The sequence below is a fragment of the Bicyclus anynana genome, chromosome 5 (assembly GCF_947172395.1).
Source record: "Bicyclus anynana chromosome 5, ilBicAnyn1.1, whole genome shotgun sequence".
Taxonomy (NCBI): domain Eukaryota; kingdom Metazoa; phylum Arthropoda; class Insecta; order Lepidoptera; family Nymphalidae; genus Bicyclus; species Bicyclus anynana.
The window spans coordinates 2,744,760-2,764,318 of record NC_069087.1 but is presented as its reverse complement, the minus strand read 5'-3'; the positions used below and the strand labels follow the sequence as shown (position 1 = coordinate 2,764,318).

The following is a 19,559-nucleotide window of genomic DNA, read 5'->3' as shown; positions in this document are numbered from 1 at the left end:
GCTCCAGAGTGAGGAACCGCCTCACAATACGCGCCGTCTCAAGAATCACTGCCTTTTGTAGCCGTCTCTTGATCCAACAGTTAAGTGAAAGCTTCTTAAGGTGCTGGTCGAAGCTTTTCGCTATAAGACCATTGACTGTAACTATCAGAACAGTAATAGTTACAACTATCGGGACAATTAATAGTTGCAACTATCGGAACTATAACAGTTGCAACTATCGGAACAATAATCGTTACAAGTATCGGAACAATAATTGACTTCTGTTATTGTCATTTATTTGATAAAAAAGCTTGGCGTTAAACTGTAATATACGACTGTGTGCTTAGTTTTAAATAAGTTTGTAAAATGATGGTAAACAAAAAAAACCTTGGCTGAGTTTGTTGTGGGCTCTTCTCGGACCAAGGCGCGTTTGGAACCCTCGTAACCCTCGTAACTTTAGTTTTAAGTTTTCAACTATTATTACCACCATTAAATTAAATTAAATTATGACATAATCTTGACCTTTCAAAAGTGCTTGTAAACTAAGCCTAATTGAAATAAAAGAATTTTGACTTTGACTTTATTGTGTGGTAACCAATTTTTGTGTAGTGAGCAGATACCTTTACGTTAACATAAAATACAAAAAGATTTCCTTTTACATAGGAATTTGAACTTTGAACTACGAGTAGCATTTTCTTTGATACTGTAGCTAAAATTCAAGTAAATTTTTATAAGACAAACATGCTTTATTAACTCCATTTAAAAGTAATTTGTAAATAGTCCACGTGTCAAGTCAACAGGCTAAATTATAGTGCAAGGGATCAGCGGTTATGATTACCTCGCGCTGTCCGCTCTCCTACGGGACAACACAAAATAGCATTAGAATTTGTGTACACTATTGCTTACAGGCTATATGTATGTAATATTTATATACAAAAAATTAAGCGTGTTTTAAATATCCATTTATATATATTCAGAGACACAATTATCCGCCCTCTATAATGTCTAGTATATTAGTGGGCAGATAATTGTGCCTTTGAGTAAAGATACAAACAAAATTTGTTCGCGTTTATTGCAGAAAATCTTCTTGATTTTCACTTCGAAACCGGAACATCCTCAGGAAATGTAAACTCTACAATACTGTTGTTTGTTGTTTCATACGTCTTTGCGGAGAATAGCAAAATATTCACCTTTCATAATGAATTTTTGCAAATTTTTTGATTATGACGACTTTCTCAGAAAGATTTTTCTGATTTAGAAAACAAACAAACCTTATATCCTGATATAAAATTTACAAATCCTTAGAGCCTCTTATATGTACACAAAATATATTGTAGACCTATAAAATGATGTGTTGTGTAAACGTAATTGCTGAACCCACGAGAATCGAACCCGCATCGTACTGACAATCGCAATTTATGTAAATTCAGCCACGATTAGTTTACTGGCGCGAAAACAGGATAGAAAGATAATTAAACTAAAGAAAGAAAGGGAAAGCCTTCGTCCGTAATAAAGGAAATCAAGTCAAACAATGAGTATCGATAAGCGATCGCTATCTGGTTTGCTTGTGGGGTGAGATAGCGTTCGGTGACGTACGTGCTATTTACAACATACGTGTACATACATTATGTATTTTTACCTCGTTTGTTATCGTTACTAATATGTATAACAAGTAATATAACGTTAAAAGAATTCATTAACCGACTTTAAAATGGAGGTGGTTCTCAATTCGGTCGGTATTTTTTTTTTATGTATGTACATTGTACACCGATTAATCAAAGACGCCTGGACCGATTTCAAAAATTCTTTTTTGTTTGAAGCGGTATAGTCCCCTTTTGGTCCCATTGCCGTCATGTCAAGATCTGATGATGGAATCCTGGAGACATTGAGGGGAGCTTTCGAAAATTATGTGTGTTCGAAAACTTTTCCATTAAGTAACTTTTAAGCACTACAATTTCATGAAGGTTTAAAATCGATCTAATGATGGAGCCATAAAACAGACGGGGGAACTCCTCGGTGATTTACAGCCTTGTGTTTGGGCTTCATTAATTTGTATTAATGAGTACTTTCCACATAGATATGTTGTGACTGTCATTTAGGGGTTTGGTGATGAAGACCAAGGACTGATCAGCAGGTAGAACATATTATGATGTTATTTTTCGCTTTTTAGTTTAGTGGGTACGTTTTTAGGTTTTGAAGTCGGTTGTATTTTTTTTTTCTTATCATAGAGTTAAAGCAAGGAGCACACGATACTCCTTATAGTTAATCTATTCCGAGAAGTCCTTTTTGCTTTTGGTTAAGGTGTTTAAGACAAGCGTATTAAAGGCAAGTTGGTGTGTAAAACTGACTGTGTATGCTGTTTCAGGGCTTGTCCTCATCACGACGCCACGACGTCGTCGACGCTGAACGGTGCGGTGCCTTGACATGATATATTTTTGCACGGTACGGCTCCGTCGCATGTCGCCGGATACAGCTCGTAGCTTTATTGACAGATATGGGTGCGTCTGTATTTTCTTTCCGTTTCTTTGTTTGTAGTGGTTTTTAACATTAGCAGGAGCAAAGCTTTATTGAAAGATATGGGTGCGTCTGTATTATCTTTCCGTTTCTTTGTTTTTAGTGGTTTTTTTAACATTTGCAGGAGCAAAATATGTCTTGTGCAGCTATTTCTCAGTTTCGTGAGTTTCGTAAATTTAAAAGACATAGTTTGTCACGTCGCCACAACGTGTAACGTTGAGGCAACGCGACGAACTACGACGTGACTAGGATAAGATACGGTAATGTACATTATGAGGTCACGTCAATGTGTCGCGCAACGACATCGCACCGTTTCACGTTGACGACGTTTTGGCGTAATGATGGGGACAACGCCTTATAGCTCCTTCAGTTATACACACGCGCTTGGTTTTTCATATTATCACTACATTCAACCAGTGCCGTGCACAGGGTTTTTAATTAGGGTAGGCATTATTTGTACAAATTGTACCAAATAATGCCTACCCTAGTTGCATCCAAACCTAAACGGACTTTCTGACTATTCCTATGAAAAGCGCTAAAATTAGGTTACGCTTCTATGTCTCTTCGTATGATGGTAAATGATGATACAGTTTAAATTGATAGCTAACTTGACTCTGGCACAGAAAAGTTTTGCTTTACAACAAAATAGACTTTGTGCCCTACTGGTATATATTGAACCGTCGGATACGTCGAAAGAAACCAGTTAAATTTTTACCCCTATCAACTTAAAGCTGTAAAGACGGTAGCTGAATGCATGGAGAGTAGTCACGTAACGTAAGATAATATCGCTATTTAACTACAATTAAAAAAAAATTAGGTCCTCATTTTTGGAGCGTCCCTTCGTCTACGTCATTGGGACGCCCGGAAGAAAAAAAATTGATTACAAGTTTTCAACAAAAAACATTGCTTTATTACCTACTGACTAGCAGAACTTCGCAGTTTACCCCCGTATTTTTCGTTCCCGTAGGAATAATGGGAATAAAATACAGCATATAGCATTCGGGGATAGTGAAGCTTCCAAACCGTGAAAGATTTTTTCAAATCGGTTCAGTAGTTTCGGAGCCTATTCAATGCAAACAAACAAACAACAATAAAATATTTCTTCTTTTTAATATTAAGTAATGTCGATTTGTGATATTGGCATTACATATATGCTAAAGACTTGTCTTGTCTTAAACGGTGAAGGAAAAACATCGTGAGGAAACCTACATACCAAAGAATTTTCTTAACTCTCTGCGTGTGTGAAGTCTGCCAATCCGCATTGGGCCAGCGCGGTGGACTATTAGCCTAACCCCTCTCGTTCTGAGAGAAGACTCGAACTCAGCAGTGAGCCGAATATGGGTTGATAATGATATGCTAAAGAATTATCGCTCTAATAAGCAAAATGAAAACTGCTTCATCAAGCTGCAGGTATAAGTATAAATTATACCTCTCCCAAGGGCCTGCTCGTGAATTCAAAAGAGATTTATTACTGCGAAGTATTTGAGTATTCCAAGCGCGCCCCCATTTTAAACTTGACTGGCAATTTCTTTTTGATTTAAAACCGTCTAACGAGATCGATCCATATTCAAGTGATTGCTCCACGCTGTACCTTCCATTTTTTCAATTAATGTTATAGGATAGGAATAATTAAGGAACCACTGTATAAATTGATATTGAATTGGTTTTGACGGCCTTCGTGGCGCAGTGGTATGCGCGGTGGATTTACAAAACGGAGGTCCTGGGTTCGATCCCCGGCTGGGCAGATTGAGATTTTCTTAATTTGTCCAGGTCTGGCTGGTGGGAGGCTTCGGCCGTGGCTAGTTACCACCCTACCGGCAAAGACGTACCGCCAAGCGATTTAGCGTTCCGGTACGATGCCGTGTAGAAACCGAAAGGGGTGTGGATTTTCATCCTCCTCCTAACAAGTTAGCCCGCTTCCATCTTAGACTGCATCATCAGTTACCATCAGGTGAGATTGTAGTCAAGAGCTAACTTGTCTAGAATAAAAAAAAAGTATAAAAAAATAGTTTATCGAATTTAATAAACAAATGTCTTTTTTATTCTTTACAAGTTAGCCCTTAACGTTAGAAATCATCTCATTTGATGATAAGTGATGTAGGATGATGCAATCTAAGATGAAAGCGGGCTAACTTGTTAGGAGTAGGATGTAAATCCACACCTCTTTTGGTTTCTACACGACATCATACCGGTACATTAAATCGCTTAGCGGTACGTTTATGCCGGTATGGTGGGTAACTAACCACGGCTGAAGCCTCCCACCAGCCAGACCTGAACCAATTAAGAAAATCTCAGTCGGCCAATGTAAATCTACAGCGCATACCACTGCGTCCCGGAGGCCGTCAAAAAACACAAAACACTTATATCGATAAGTTACAAAATATCGAATACGTCTATCGTCTAACGTAAGTATTAAAATGTGTTTTTTTAACAATGTAACATAATACCCAAGGTCAGTACTTCGTACATAATAATATATTTCGCTAAGCCGCAAACGACTGTCTGGGGTCCAATAAATATAAAATTACTAGACGCCGCGCGGTTTCATCAGCGTGGTTCCCGTTCCCGTAGGAATACGGGGATAATATATAGCCTATAGCCAGCGCCGCACGAAGTAAATGTTAAAATGGAGCGAGCTCCAATTATGGTGTCTCTCCTGTTTGCTCCTATACCTATACCAAATTATGAGTGTAAAGTAAGAATGAAACGCGAATATCTCGATCATACTTTAGGATGATCAATTGAAAATCAGACGCAGTACTGTCTACGGTTGACTAGGGTCGTCATTTAGGCGCTCTCTAGGATTTGGCGCCTGAAGCGACTGCTCCGTTCGCCGTATGGACGGGCCGACCCTGCCAATAGCCTTCCTCGATAAATGGGCTATCTAACAGTGAAAGAATTTTTTAAATCAGACCAGTAGTTCCTGAGATTAGCGCGTTCAATCAAACAAACAAACTGTTCAGCTTTATAATATTAGTATAGATATGTTCAAAGCTTTTGGCGACGATGGCTTTGTTCAGTTTCAACACCTTATAAATGGAAAAGCTCGAGTTCTATTCCAGGTTTGCTATTTGTGCACAGTATTTGTGCATAAAAAGTGTTATGTAACAAGAATAACGCACAAACCTAGTTGTAGCCGTTAACATTATAATAAATATTCATTTGCGCGACAGGGAATGCGCTTAACTGATATTTATGTAAAGAGGTTACATAAAATGTTAACATTATGTACCGATGTATTTCATAGATAACGTCCACTTACAATTTGATTTATTAGATACTAGATAAATTTCATTTCACTTCGAATAAACATGTTGAAAATTAGCAAAAATAAATGATTGCATACTCGAGGGGTTTATCGTATTTAGTTTAAAACGAAACTTGAAATTGAATAAAGGTAATAGCTCATGGGACCCACCCGGCACCTGATCAGCACCAACTCAGATTTACACACTAACTCTTCATTCATATGCTTGTCTTTACCTTACTTAAGCTAAACAAACTTCTCGGAATAGATTGACTATAGGAGTACCTACCCATTTAGTTGCTCATTGCTTTAACTCTATGATAAGAATTAATTCTTTTAACGTTGCCATACTTGTTATACATAATAGTAACCATAAGAAACGAGGTAATAATATCCACGGTTGAATGTCGCATTCAACAAGAGTAATACAATACATACAACTAGTCCTCAATGAAAAATCCTTCTCCAATGCAGGTTCCTATTGAAACTTCAGAGTAGGCAATGCGTTTTTGAAATAGGGTTGACTCACATCAAATTAATACAAACAATATTAATTTCATATAGTACATGGAATAAGTTTCCGAAATACATTGATATTAATTAATATAAAGTTAAGTTATAAAACTTAATTTAAAAATTATGTATTTAAAAAAAAATTAAAACTTCAAAAACGCTATCAGCCTATTTTTTTCAGGTCACGTCTAGTTAACATAAAGCAAACGTGCGAGTAACGGCTGATCACCAAGTGGTCGACGCGACGTCCGCACGTAGTTAGTTAGCCTGGAGGCGAGGCGTTCCGAAGTGCTCACAGTACTCTACACAAAAAATACTATCCTCTCGAGGCGAAGCAGTGCTGATTAGACACTAATGGGTTATGACCTTAACTATCTTAGCACAACGAATTTCACACTTTCATTCAAATATGCTTAAACCTACTTCTACTCGCCAGTTTCGTACAAAGCGGATACCGCATACGCCGGCACTCGAGACGTACCCTAAGTATTAATATTAGCTGTTCAATCAACAAACACACTTTATTTCAAACAATGTTAATCTACAAACAAACTAGTCGCTACGGGATAGTGTACATTATTTCTACATGAATAGAATTCAATATCGCTCACCTTTTTGAAGTGGTTCAGTGTGTCTGGACTGTTTTCGCACATCTCTGTGATGAGCGTCACCCCGGTGATAAGGACCCCTGATGAAGATATAAAATAGTTAGATTAACCGTAAGGTTATTAGATCAGTCAGATTTGACTAATTTTATTATTAGAATTACAGTGTTAAGTTATTGAAATTATAATCATTATTGAAATATTTTTAAACATACTATTATAATATTTAAAATTCTTTATTATTTTTTGAAAAAATCGGCTTTGAATTACAAATGAATAACTTTCCCTCTAAAATAGGCGATCCATTCGAGGAAAAAAACAGTTTTTAGGCAAACTTCAGGCACATAAAAATGCATACACACCCATATAAGTCTCGTAAAAGGTACAACATACAATCGGATCGAATACAGTATCACGAAAGCATAGCAAAATTCCGACTAATAGGCCTAGCATTCGTCAACTACATATCTCCTGATGACATATTGTCGACCAATAGCGGCGGAATCGAAAACATTGTTCTCTCTTTCGCCCCAACGCCATTGCGTTGAGACAACGCAATCAACGCCAATGAAAGATAGAGCGATATTTACGATTTCGTAGCTATTGGTCGACAATATGTCTTTCTGTGTTGTGGAGATATTTACGTATTGATACGCATGATCCCTGATTGTCACCACTTACCATTAGGTGAGATTGCAATCAAAAGGTTAGCTCTTGTGTTGTAAAGAATAAAACAAAGGGTAAAAAACGCAATATACCTGAATCATATTCATCATCATTATCAACCCATATTCGGCTCACTGCTGAGCTCGAGTCTCCTCTTAGAATGAGAGAGGTTAGGCCAATAGTCCACCACGCTGGCCCAATGCGGATTGGCAGACTTCACACACGCAGAGAATAATGAAAATTCTCAGGTATGCAGGTTTCCTCACGATGCTTTCCTTCACCGTTTGAGACACGTAATATTTAATTTCTTAGAATGCACACAACTGAAAAGTTGGAGGTGCATGCCCCAAGCTGGATACGAACTCACACCCTCCGGAATCGGAGGCAGAGATCATATCCACTGGGCTATCACGGCTCTCACTGGGCTATCAATATACCTAAATGCTGTGTTTTAATGAACAGTCATCTCACCATGATTCTTCTCAGTCAGCAAACTCCTGGTCGCGGGTAGGAACATCTCCATCAAATCGGGAACGCGTCTGATGATCCTGAAGGCGCACAACGCTGCCTTCTTCTTGATGTACGCGTTGGGCGACTTTATGAGTCGCTCCACTTCTGAGGCGAGGTCTCGAGCCATTTCGGGTGACGCGATCGCGCCGAGGGTGCAAAGAGCTAGCCCGACCACGAACTGTGTGTTGCTATTAAGGTCACTGTTAACAAAAAAGTAAGGTCATGTTAGTTATACATTTTAATACATTTTTTTTTATTCACAGGTTAGGACTTGACTACAATCTCACCTGATGGTAAGGGTTCATTTACAAAAGCAGCAACTGCTACCGACTGCAGTCGGCGAAGTCTCGGCGGCAATCGACGGCAGTCGACTGAAGTTGACTGCCACCGAGACGTCGGCGACTGCAGTCGTCGGTAGCAGTTGCCAGCTGCCGTTGGCAACGTGCTGTTTGTGTAAATGAACCCTAAGTGATGATGCAATCTAAGATGGAAGCGGGCTAATTTGTTAGGAGGATGAAAATCCACACCCCTTTCGTTTCTACACGACATAGTACCGGAACGCTAAATCGCATGGCGCTACGTCTTTGTCGGTAGGGTGGTAACTAGCCACGGGCGTAGCCACCTACCCAAACCTGGACCAATTAAGAAAACCCGGACCCCCGTCTTGTAAATCCACTGCGCATACTACTGCGCCACGGAGGCCTTTGAAGTTAGTAGTGGTATAGATCCCGTGATAGCATTACCGCCATGCTTTAATCAGCCGCTTAACTACATAATTTGTTCGAGTCTGTCATTTGTCAGGCTATATTAACGGCCCTCTACAGGGCCAAGGGATACGGAGCTTTGATCCATCACGCTGCCCCGAAGCAGGTTGACGTTCTTGAATTTTGAACATTATCACCTTAATGATAATGTTCAAAATTCAATAACGACCACTAACGCTTCGGAAACTAGAATAATGTATTGGAATGACATTTGCTATCGACAGGTCACGTGATCAAGATCTGTCATTCCCATTCTTTTTTTCTAGTTTTCGAAGCGTTTGCGATCGTAGAAACAGAACATGCCACTTGGTTAGAGGCGGGACCGATGACTTATCGTGCTTTGCGAGGCATACTACTTCTAAACTCTGAGCCAACGAGGCATAAAGTTGGATTAGTTACACCATTTAGTTTATTCTGTTTCTATAAGTTTTGCGTATGTAATAACCCAAAACCCAATTACCTAACAATTTCCCATCTTTACGTAATATATTTGTTATACGGAAAGGTGGCTAAGAAGCGATGCGTGCGAACAAACAAAGTAATGGAGGTCGGATCACGCAATTAAAGCGTTCAGTCAACAAAGCCACGCTGTAACCTTGCTCTAACATTGGCGACAAAGGTCAACGCCCTTAGGTAACTACAATGTAATATTAGCTTTTACCCCAGACTCTGCCTAAGCAAACTTTGAGTAAAAACTTTATAAACCTAAGCTTAGTTTATCCTACTACAATATTAAAGGAGAAGTCAATAATTGTCTACAAAAAAAGGCTAATTTAAATGGGATGATAAAATAAGACTAAAAACCGCAAAACAACAATTTTAATGTCTATTCGTCTGTCTGTTAGCGCTAATTTTTTAATCTACTCGATGGATTTTCGCTTGGTTTCATATAATAGTAAATTAATCGAAGTCTGGAGGAGCTATCTATGTGGACTTGTATGATGAATGTAAAGATACGAAATAAAAACAGTTCTCCGCTAGTTTACGGTAATATAATATGAAACAGACGTAGCCTACGTCACAGAAACAGAATTAAGATAAGTACTTGCTCGTAAACAATAAACGATTTCTTAATAAAATAAAAATTATAACAACAACATTAAATAAGTTCATTAAGTAAGAAAGTTAATCATTTTTAGAGAAAGGGCGCCGAAATGATCCATTGCATTATAGGCAGACGGGTGCAGGACGAATGGGAGCGACAAAGAAGGATTGATGCCTAAAAAGACAACCCCTTCCCGAAGTAATGTTTACAACGGTACCGGGAAGGACGGTCTGCGAATGTAGGAGGTTTTAGTCCGTAGGGCGCCGATACCAACGGTGAAGTCGGACATCGTCATCCAGGATAACTGGATGTCATCCATGAGGATTTCCTCCTACAATAATAAAAAAAAAAAAAAAAACATTTTTAGCTGTATGCTTCTCTGATTCAGGCTGTGCCACTTTAGTTCAGCCAATTATTATTTGGATAAAGAAACTTGTAATGGTTGAAACGAAGCCCAAAGGCATACCATCACACTGAATTCGAGTAAGAAAATCTTTTCTTTGCTGATAACCTTTATCTGATCCTCGTAAAATTTAAATGGGAACAGCTTTGAAAAAAACCTTGATAAAAAACTCAGCTTGATGCGAGTACCTTAGCCAGTTTTAGATTTGACGGAGATACGGCTAAATAACGCAGTATTTTTTTGGAAGTCCCTTTGTAATCGGTTCAGAGATTGAGTACGGTCAGTCAACAGTGATTACGTTTCACCCTTTTTGGAAGGTGTCAAATACATTCAGCGATTTGATTACCTGTGTGACTTCATCGTATAATACGATACCTGTGTCAACGAGGTGCAAATAATACAATAACCTTGGTGTCTGTTACGTTAGATTATTCAAATATCTAATGGTTAAAACGAAGGCATAACCGTCACACTGAATTCAAGTAAGAACATCTTTTCTCTGATAATAACCTTTATCTAATCCTCGTAAAATTTAAGTGAGAACTGTTTTAAAAAACTCCGTTTATGAGCGAGGTACATTGGCAAGATTTAAATTTGACGGAGATACGGTTTAATGACGCAGTATATTTTTAGAAGTCCCCTAATCGGATCAGTTGAGTACGGTCAGTCAACAGTGATTACGTTTCACCCTTTTTGGGAGGTGTCAAAGACATTCAACGCTTTGATTACCTGTGTGACTTCATCGTATAATACGATACCTGTGTCAACGAGGTGCAAATAATACAATAACCTTGGTGTCTGTTAGGTTAGATTATTCAAATAGATCTGTTAATGGATTTTGTTGTGCGTGTTTTATACACATTTTTTCAACTGTGAGGTAATGACGAGAAATTTCTGTATTGATTCGAAAGCTCCAAAGGAAACCGCAAACGCCTTGATCTAAAAAACCAACAGCTAAGGAAAGCTTTAGGTATTACACACCTACTATTATTGTTCGGTTATCCAAAAATTTGCGGCGCCTTGATACAAGATAATGTACAGTGGAGACCCTTTTGGAATCACATCACGCTGAATTATTTTCTTATGTTTTTCTCATGTACTCGTAGACTGTAGTAACCTTAGATAACATCCCTTTTTACCTAAAGTTACCCTAGGGTGACTTTTCGTCGGCATATGAACGTCAAGTGGACTACGCAAAATCAAGCTGTGCGTGTCAGCCATGACAGGCGGCATTCAACCACCACTTCAACAATGAGATGGTGCTGCTCGATAGATAAGCTGTCACCTTAATTTGAAGATCTGCGTGTCATCACCAGACTTTTCAGTTTTGAGGAAAACGGCAATCTGCATTATACGATGTACGTCATAAATCTTCAAAGAGAGATCAACAGCTTGTATTTACTATTAAATCAAGGAATAAAATATTCGCTATCACGGTATGTAATGTAGAAACGTCGGTAATTCCACACGAAGGGCTTCTTTCCGCTTCGAAGGCTCGTTAATTACATTTCCGTACTGTAGCCGTAGTCAGGAAGGTTCCACATTATTATAACGATTCTTTATTAATAATAATCAGAGCTCTACCCAGAAGCCCTATTATGTGAAATTTAACTTGAAGCCCTTCTGTCCAAGACAAATGTCTACGATTTGCTAAGATCACCCCTAATGCCAGTTGAAGCTGGTTGAAAATCTGCCAACGAAGTTCGTTGATAGACCTTCAATTGACCAAGGGATCAGGCGTATTCGTTGGCTTGGTTGGTTTCACAGCAGTATTAGCTCTGTCGCAATGAAAGAGAGAGCGCAATATTTTTGGGTAGACGGTGTTCGCGTTTGGCTTTGCTAGGAAAGGATGGGTGAAGGACTTACTGGAAACTGCTTTGTATCTTCACTCGCACTCACAATCACAGCCAAGTTTTATAGTTTTGGTAACTTATATGCGAAATACCAAAGGGTCGCGGCGCGTGCGCATAAAACGTATGTAGGTAGCGATAGATTACGTGCGACTAATTAGTTTGAATAATTTTGCAGTGGTGCGAAGGAAATAACGGGAAGTTATGCGGGACAGAGAGGTGCTATGTATAGGATGCGTTGGTGTATAGGTGAGATAGGAAGCGTTAGCTTTGCGCCAACAGACGGTATTGGTCGACAATGTCATTTTGTCTTCACAAGATACGTCATGAGTCACATGTAGTGTAGCCAGATGTCCAGATAAAGCCAGATTTAGCGAACGATTTAGCTTTACATTTAGCAAACGAGCGAACGTGTGTGGAAACAAAATTTACGGTAATAATCATAAATGCTCGATTTTACATAAAAGAAAATGTCGTACTTACCTATAATATAGGCTGTCTGGCCTTTTTACCCAAATGTCAGGCCAAACCGATTGGACTGTCCGGCTTTTAATTTCGGCGAAATGGCAACCGTAGTCGCATGTTATGCCTACTGGTAAAGTAAAGTAAAATATCGCTACTCACTTTTTCAAACAGTTGGTGATGAGAAGGTGCACATCCTGGCGTTCGTCCAGCAGCAGCATGGCGCCGAGGTACCCCACTCGCTTGTCCGTGAACCGAGGGCTCGCGATCAGCTTGAGGCACTCCAGCTGGCCGAAGTGCGCGGGGTAGCCCAGCATGTGGATGTATAGAAGCTTCGCTATGTTCCGACATCTAAAACATTTAGTGCTCTTTATACCCGATTGATACGCGACTATAGTTTGGCAAATTCGTTCGTAACACTCCCGATAGTCCGCGCGCACAACTTCACACCCGCGTAGTCCTTCCCCTCTGCCCCAAGCGCACGACTTCACACCCGCGCAGTCCTTCCTCCCGTCGCCCGCATATCCCTACCTATATAACCCTACTCGATGTGTACTGTTTACCAACCAACAAATCAGAAATGAAGGTAGAAAACGTATGTCATTTCATAGCTTATTTATTTTTAATTATGTATTAACAACCCATATTCGGATCACTGTTGAGCACGAGTCTCATCTCAGAATGAGAGGGGTTAGGCCTTAGTACACAAAGCTGGTCCAATGCGGATTAATATACTTCAAGAAAATTCTCAGGCATGCCCCGGACCAGATTCGAACCTACGCCCTCCGAATCGAAAGCACAGATATATCCACTGGGCTATCACGTAATTTATTTTCAGTATTAACTACCTATATACAGATTTTTTATTAAACTGCGCGGATTCGGTAAATGATAAATAAGATACTGGAACTCATAAATCAAAGACTAAATAAATAACATAGAAGTACTAGCCTCCAAACGCTATCCTCCTCTCTAAAGGTGGACCTAATGTACGCGCACTCCTTGTTGACGACACTCCTCTCTTCGGCGGCGGTCCTCGCGGCGCGGATTTGGCGGATGAGGTCCCTGAGCCGGGTCGGCGTCTGCATCCGCACTGAAACCGGCGCGACTGTTTACGGACGACACAACACACAAAAAAAGCGTTGATAAGTGCATGTTTGGTTAACTTATAACTAGGTACTAATATATAAGCGTGGGTGGGCTTGTTTGTGGAAACCAAATGTATAGCTAGTTGTTTTTAGAAAGGAAAAGGCCATTTTGAAAATTGGTACAAAAAAATTTTTTTGGACTCACTTTTAAAAATTGGTAAAAAGATTTTTTTTTTAATTCTGAACAAGTTAGCCCTTGACTACAGTACAGCTTTAGAAGGAGCTAATTTTTAGTTTTTTTTTAAACAGATTCGTAAATCGTAGCTAAGATCATTTCGGTACTAAACACGAGTACATCTTTAATTTTTGATATGTCTCTGGTTAGCAGACGATAATAAACCAAGAACTTTGTGTTTTCCACAAAATAACCCAAGTTCAGTTAGAAATTAGAAATTATAAGCATATATAGAGGTGATCCCTTTATTATGTCCGCATTGCCACGATCATCGTGTGATTGAATAATTTTGAAAAAAAAAAAAAAACCTCTACTTTTTAAATGAAATCATTTGGATTCTAATAAAATGTTATAGCAATAAAAAAAAAACTAAAACAAAAAGTGTGACTAATCAAAAAGTTTGTGTTGAAAAACGCTTGGACTTCTTATCTTATCCCAAACTTGCTACATAATTAACAGATAACCTCTAATTTGCATACCTATGTAAAGCATAGAAGAAAGAAATTTATAAGAAAACTAATTGTGTGTGTATTTAGAAATTGTTAATTATAAAGCTGATAGCAAAATCAATATAACAACATAGTACAAATCAAAGTTATAGAATAGAAGATAACGAAGCTTTCAATTTGGAGGCACAGACTAATGGACATAGACAGAACACCACATAACTGAAGTTCTCGCCCGCACAGTGCAGGGGTACATGGTTGAGACAATGACGACAAAGGGGTGCTCCAGAGAAGCTGGCGGCATTTATTTATATTCTAGCAGACCCACGTATTGTCATCTGCGTACTTCTCATTCACGGGAATAGGTAGACAAGATATAACTTATGTTACGCACTAATAATGACGTAGCTTTTTATTGGTAAAGCAGTTTAAAACAAACAACCCTGTATTTTCAGAGCCTATTCGTAACCAACAAAAAATATGAGACTAATATCTTAACAATCCATGGATTTACCGTGCGATTGCCGGGTCCATCACGTGGCAGAGAGAAAAACTCCGAGCAGAGTCCTGGACTTGTAACCAAAAGACGTAGGGTTAAGGTATTCCTTGGACATTGTTTAACACTCCCCTTCTCCGCTCGTGTTGTTCTCCCTGCTTAGCCAAATTTGGTAAGATCCTATTAGAGCAGCTTTGGATAAACATTCTGATATAGAAGTTGTTGCAGTCTCTTTTCTCTTTATAATATTATATTATAATATAATATTATATATATAGACGCTGGCACTTTCCTTACTCAGTAATATGTGTTTCTGTAACTATAGCCACCCTAACACCCCTGCCTTGCGCGAGAGATGACTCAGTTGATCGGTTCACTTATAATCGTGATTCGCTTAAGCATTCATTTAGAATTTCGATTTTAACATGAATGTTATGCAGTAAGAGTAAAAAGTGTGAGGTGATAACAGCTCAAGCAATCATAAAATACGTGTTTTAAATGACAATGTAAGTATATGCAGTTTGTAAAAGAATGTGGTGTATATGTATATAAATAGTAATTACAAAACATACTAATTACTTACAACGACGATTTACGTTGATGTGTGTTTACTTCAAACTTTATGTATGGTAGCTTGTTTATTTGTTTCCTTATATGCATTGCAACATAAAGAGTACTTTATCTCAAAACAGTAATCAACAACAATGAATTTCCAGATTCATTGTAGAAGGAAATTTTTTTTCAAAGAAAAAAGTTGTATTTCTAGGAAAAAAGGAACTATAAAAGCCTTCCAAACTGAAGTAGTGGATATGAAAAATTGCAGACAAACAAATAAACATTCATACAAATCACACTCGTATTTTGAGTTGTTTAAAAATGGATTATTGATCTTTTAAAAGTAATTCATTTATTTGCACTATTTTAAAGATGCCTCATAAGGATATTTTTTGTTTATTTTTTCACTACAATTAAGCCTGATGGAAAGCATTAATGCGATCTAAGTAATATAAAATAATCATAATAATATGTTGCAGAAAATAATTAAATAATATTTCTTAAATAAAATAATTACTGTCTATATCTTTTTAGTCTGTGATCAAGTATTGTTTGTTCCAAAACAAAGTTACCGTTTACCTGAACAATTAGCATGTAAGTATGTAGACTAGAACTGTACTCACCTCTCTCTATGGCCTCATTTACCACTTGCTTTATGGTGGCAATGTTAAACGCTGGGTTAAACCTGTAACAATAATTTAAAAAAATATACTATGTAATTCATAAAAGATCACAAAATGTTGACTAGAACCATTGACCTCTCATAAAAAATAGACCCACAATCAGCAACCAAAAAAACATCCTCACTAAATGAGTGCCAAAAACAACTCTCAGGTGGACTTTTCAAGTAATTGCATTGCAAATTGAACCTTGAATGGATTATTTTGATTTGTCTAAGTTTGCTTTTGCTCTGTAATTGGGGTTTTATTACAAACAACTTTAATATTGACCTTTAAATTAATGTATTTAGATTTAATTTTCTTTAACTATTCTTAAACTCCCAAAACACAAATGTAGACAGTTTTTAAGTGAATTTTTCTATATGATTGTGTCTCCATTTTTAATATCATCTCAATTACTAGAATAGGTTTACTAACAAATGTTATTCATCGCCAAGCCACAATAGATTCAAGGATAAAGTGACTGAGTACTGATTGAAAAATTCTATAGTGTCCTACACACACAATAATATCAATATACCTATCTTATATTATCCTACTAATATTATAAACAGGAAAGTATGTATGGATGTTTGTTACTCTTTAACGCCGCAACTACTGAACCAATTTAGCTGAAATTTAGAATGGTCTATTCCCATTTTAATTTGGATATTTGGATATTTGGACATAGGCTACTTTTCATCCCAGAAAAACGATGGTTACCGAGGGATTTGTGAAAAAGTCAAGTCACTATAATAAATAGTATAGTTTATAAAGGCAAAGTCGCTATATTAAATAATATAGTTTATAAAACAAAATTGCTAACCATCATCTCTACATTTAGATCTTTTAAGCTACACAGTCAATTATATTTTGGTTTTTATCAATAGATCAAGTGATTAAAAAACAGTTTCAGACAAAAAATTCACCATTATTGGTCCATTTGTTTAGAAGCTATGACGTCACAGACAGACAGACAAACTTAACATCCCTCTTTTTTATTTCAGGGGTAAAAAGGAACCAATATATAATATTAGTAGATTAGAGAGGAGTGGGTGACTAAATACATCTCTGAATGCTACATTGAATGTCTCTATTATCTAGTACAATAGGCCTAATTTAGATTCTATTACAATGGAAGTGTAAATCAATAAGTTGAATTACATAAAAGGTGACAGGGTTAATGTAAGGCAATAGCCTATTAATGTCCTATTGTTGCATAGATATCTCTGCTGATGCTGAATGATAATATAGAACTAAGATTTTTATTGTTATTATATTTATTATACACTAGCAGACCCGGTCAAGCTTTGCTTTGACTTATGTGCAATTCTTCCCTGTGACTACCCTACCCCTTCCGTACCCCACCCTACTGCCACACTACCCCTACCCTACCCTACCTTTAAGATCTATGATTGACTCTTAAATGTTTGTATGGGAAATAGATATGGGTTGTTTATAAGGTTTTCCCGGCAATTACTCTAATTTTTCTCACCTTTTAAACCTTCCCTATACGCCCACAAACATTTCAAAACCAAGATAAGATAAATCCGTTCAGCCCTTCCCGAGGCTAACAAACAGCAATTCATTTTTATATATATAGATATAAACAGTCAGATACAAAAGGTTCCATATACCATGACATATCCTGATCCTGAGATAGAAAGACAAATGTTGACAGATAGTGCAACTGGAAATATCTTTCATTGTGCCTATTTGTCTATTTCACTTTACTTGGGCGCATGTTAGCACCACTGAAGCCAAATTCACTTCCAAAAGTAGACAAGCTATAAATTCAAAATTTCAAAATTCATTTATATCAATTAGGCTTTATTTACAAGCACTTTTGAAAAGTCAGGATTATGTCATAATGTAATTTAATCTAAATGGTGGTAATAATAGCCAAAAACTTAAAATTAAAGTTACGAGGGTTCTAAAGAAGTCTGAGAAGAGCCCACAGCAGCCAAGGTTTTTTATATTAAACTTAATATAATAAACTATTCACTCTTGAGCTCTGTTTCATCTGCCAAGTCCTATAATAAATAAATTATAGCTATTATAATGTAATATTGCACCTAGATATGACTTTATAAAACCACAACTACCACATCAAAACCTTGCAGACACAATAAATCTAAACTAATATTATAAAGAGGTAAGATTTGATTGTTTGATACATATAAGCCCATAGACTATTGACCTGATTGTAAAATTATTTTACCAGTGGCTACATTATCAATGAGTAACGTAGGCTATTTATATATATTTTATCCTTGTATTCCCATAGGAGTGGGAACTACCTGCAGTTTCAACTGCAGGGAGTCTGCTATCTATACTGATATTTGTTGTTATCTATATTAAGAGGTAAGATTTGATTGTTTGTTTTTAATAAGGTCTGGAACTAATGAACCAATTTCAAAAATTCTTTTACTGTTGGGAAGCTTCACTCTCCCGAGTTCTATATTATTTTATATTTTATCCTACTAGAAAGGATACCACGCAACGTCTGCTAGTAACAAATAAAGTTAATTTTTTATATTAAAGTAAAAGTTTCTTATTCATTGAAGATATGTTCTGTAAATGTGCTATAAATACAGAAACTGTGAATATAGAATGGTATTTTATTTATATGCAGTTATAGGGGATGCGTTCTTGGGTAGCAAAATAAAAATAAAAATATGAAAAAAATCAATTAATTGACGTTTTTGACCATATTGTTTGATCTTCAGTCTTAGACAATGGTTTGGAAAATTTTTTAATTTTCTTGCTTACAAATTTTAAAATTTATATTTTAATATTTAAGATTTTAACTTTAATCTAGACTGACACTAAGCATTGGCATTCTCAAGACATCCATTGTTTATTTTTATTAGTTTTATCGTGGTAGTGCTACCTATTTAAATAATATTTGTAGCAAATAAGAAGTTTTTACTGTACTAGCAGACTTCCCGTTGTTCCACCCACATAGTTGCAGTTACCATGGATATCTGATCAAAAATATTAAGAAATTGTTGTTTCAAAATACATAAAGTATAATTAATAATTAATCCAAGTAATAGATCTCTTTTAGATTCAAAAGATTAAACAAAAAGTATAGTACAGGGCAATTAGGATGTGTGGCTATAGCTATGTGTTACTTTATTAAACAAAAATGTGTTGTTTACAAAATACAGACACAAATAAAGGGACTTTGTTATTATAAACATTTTCTGTGAATCAGTAAACCATATAGTAGGAGATAAAGATAAGTTTAAAAATGTTTCAGTAGCTGGTAATATGTTGAGGTTACGATATGTTTCTGTAATGTTAATTCACAAATTAGGCAAAGTCAACTTAGATATCTTAGCAACTACCTGACAAACTTTTATTAAATTTAGCAAAGAAATAAAGGATTTACCCAGAGTCAGAGCCGTTCATCTTGTATGAGGTTGTATCCTAAATGAGGTTACTTAAAATAAATTCAGATCTTCTGGGACAGGACAATTGTTCTTCAAATGACAGGTGCACTAACTTGGGACACGA

General features: G+C 37.0%; 1 protein-coding gene across 1 annotated transcript in view; it reads right to left on the bottom strand.

Annotated features, from left to right (window-relative positions):
• The window catches only part of LOC112053898 (AP-1 complex subunit gamma-1), a 41,960-nt gene that overhangs the window by 21,218 nt on the left and 1,183 nt on the right, over positions 1 to 19,559 (bottom strand). Inside the window, exons 2-7 of the mRNA XM_052881624.1 lie at positions 16,002 to 16,063; positions 13,510 to 13,666; positions 12,721 to 12,909; positions 7,996 to 8,234; positions 6,865 to 6,941; positions 818 to 835 (exon numbers count right to left, since the gene is read on the bottom strand). Of these exons, the coding sequence (XP_052737584.1) occupies positions 818 to 835; positions 6,865 to 6,941; positions 7,996 to 8,234; positions 12,721 to 12,909; positions 13,510 to 13,666; positions 16,002 to 16,063 (742 nt within the window). The remainder of the gene's footprint in view (positions 1 to 817; positions 836 to 6,864; positions 6,942 to 7,995; positions 8,235 to 12,720; positions 12,910 to 13,509; positions 13,667 to 16,001; positions 16,064 to 19,559) is intronic.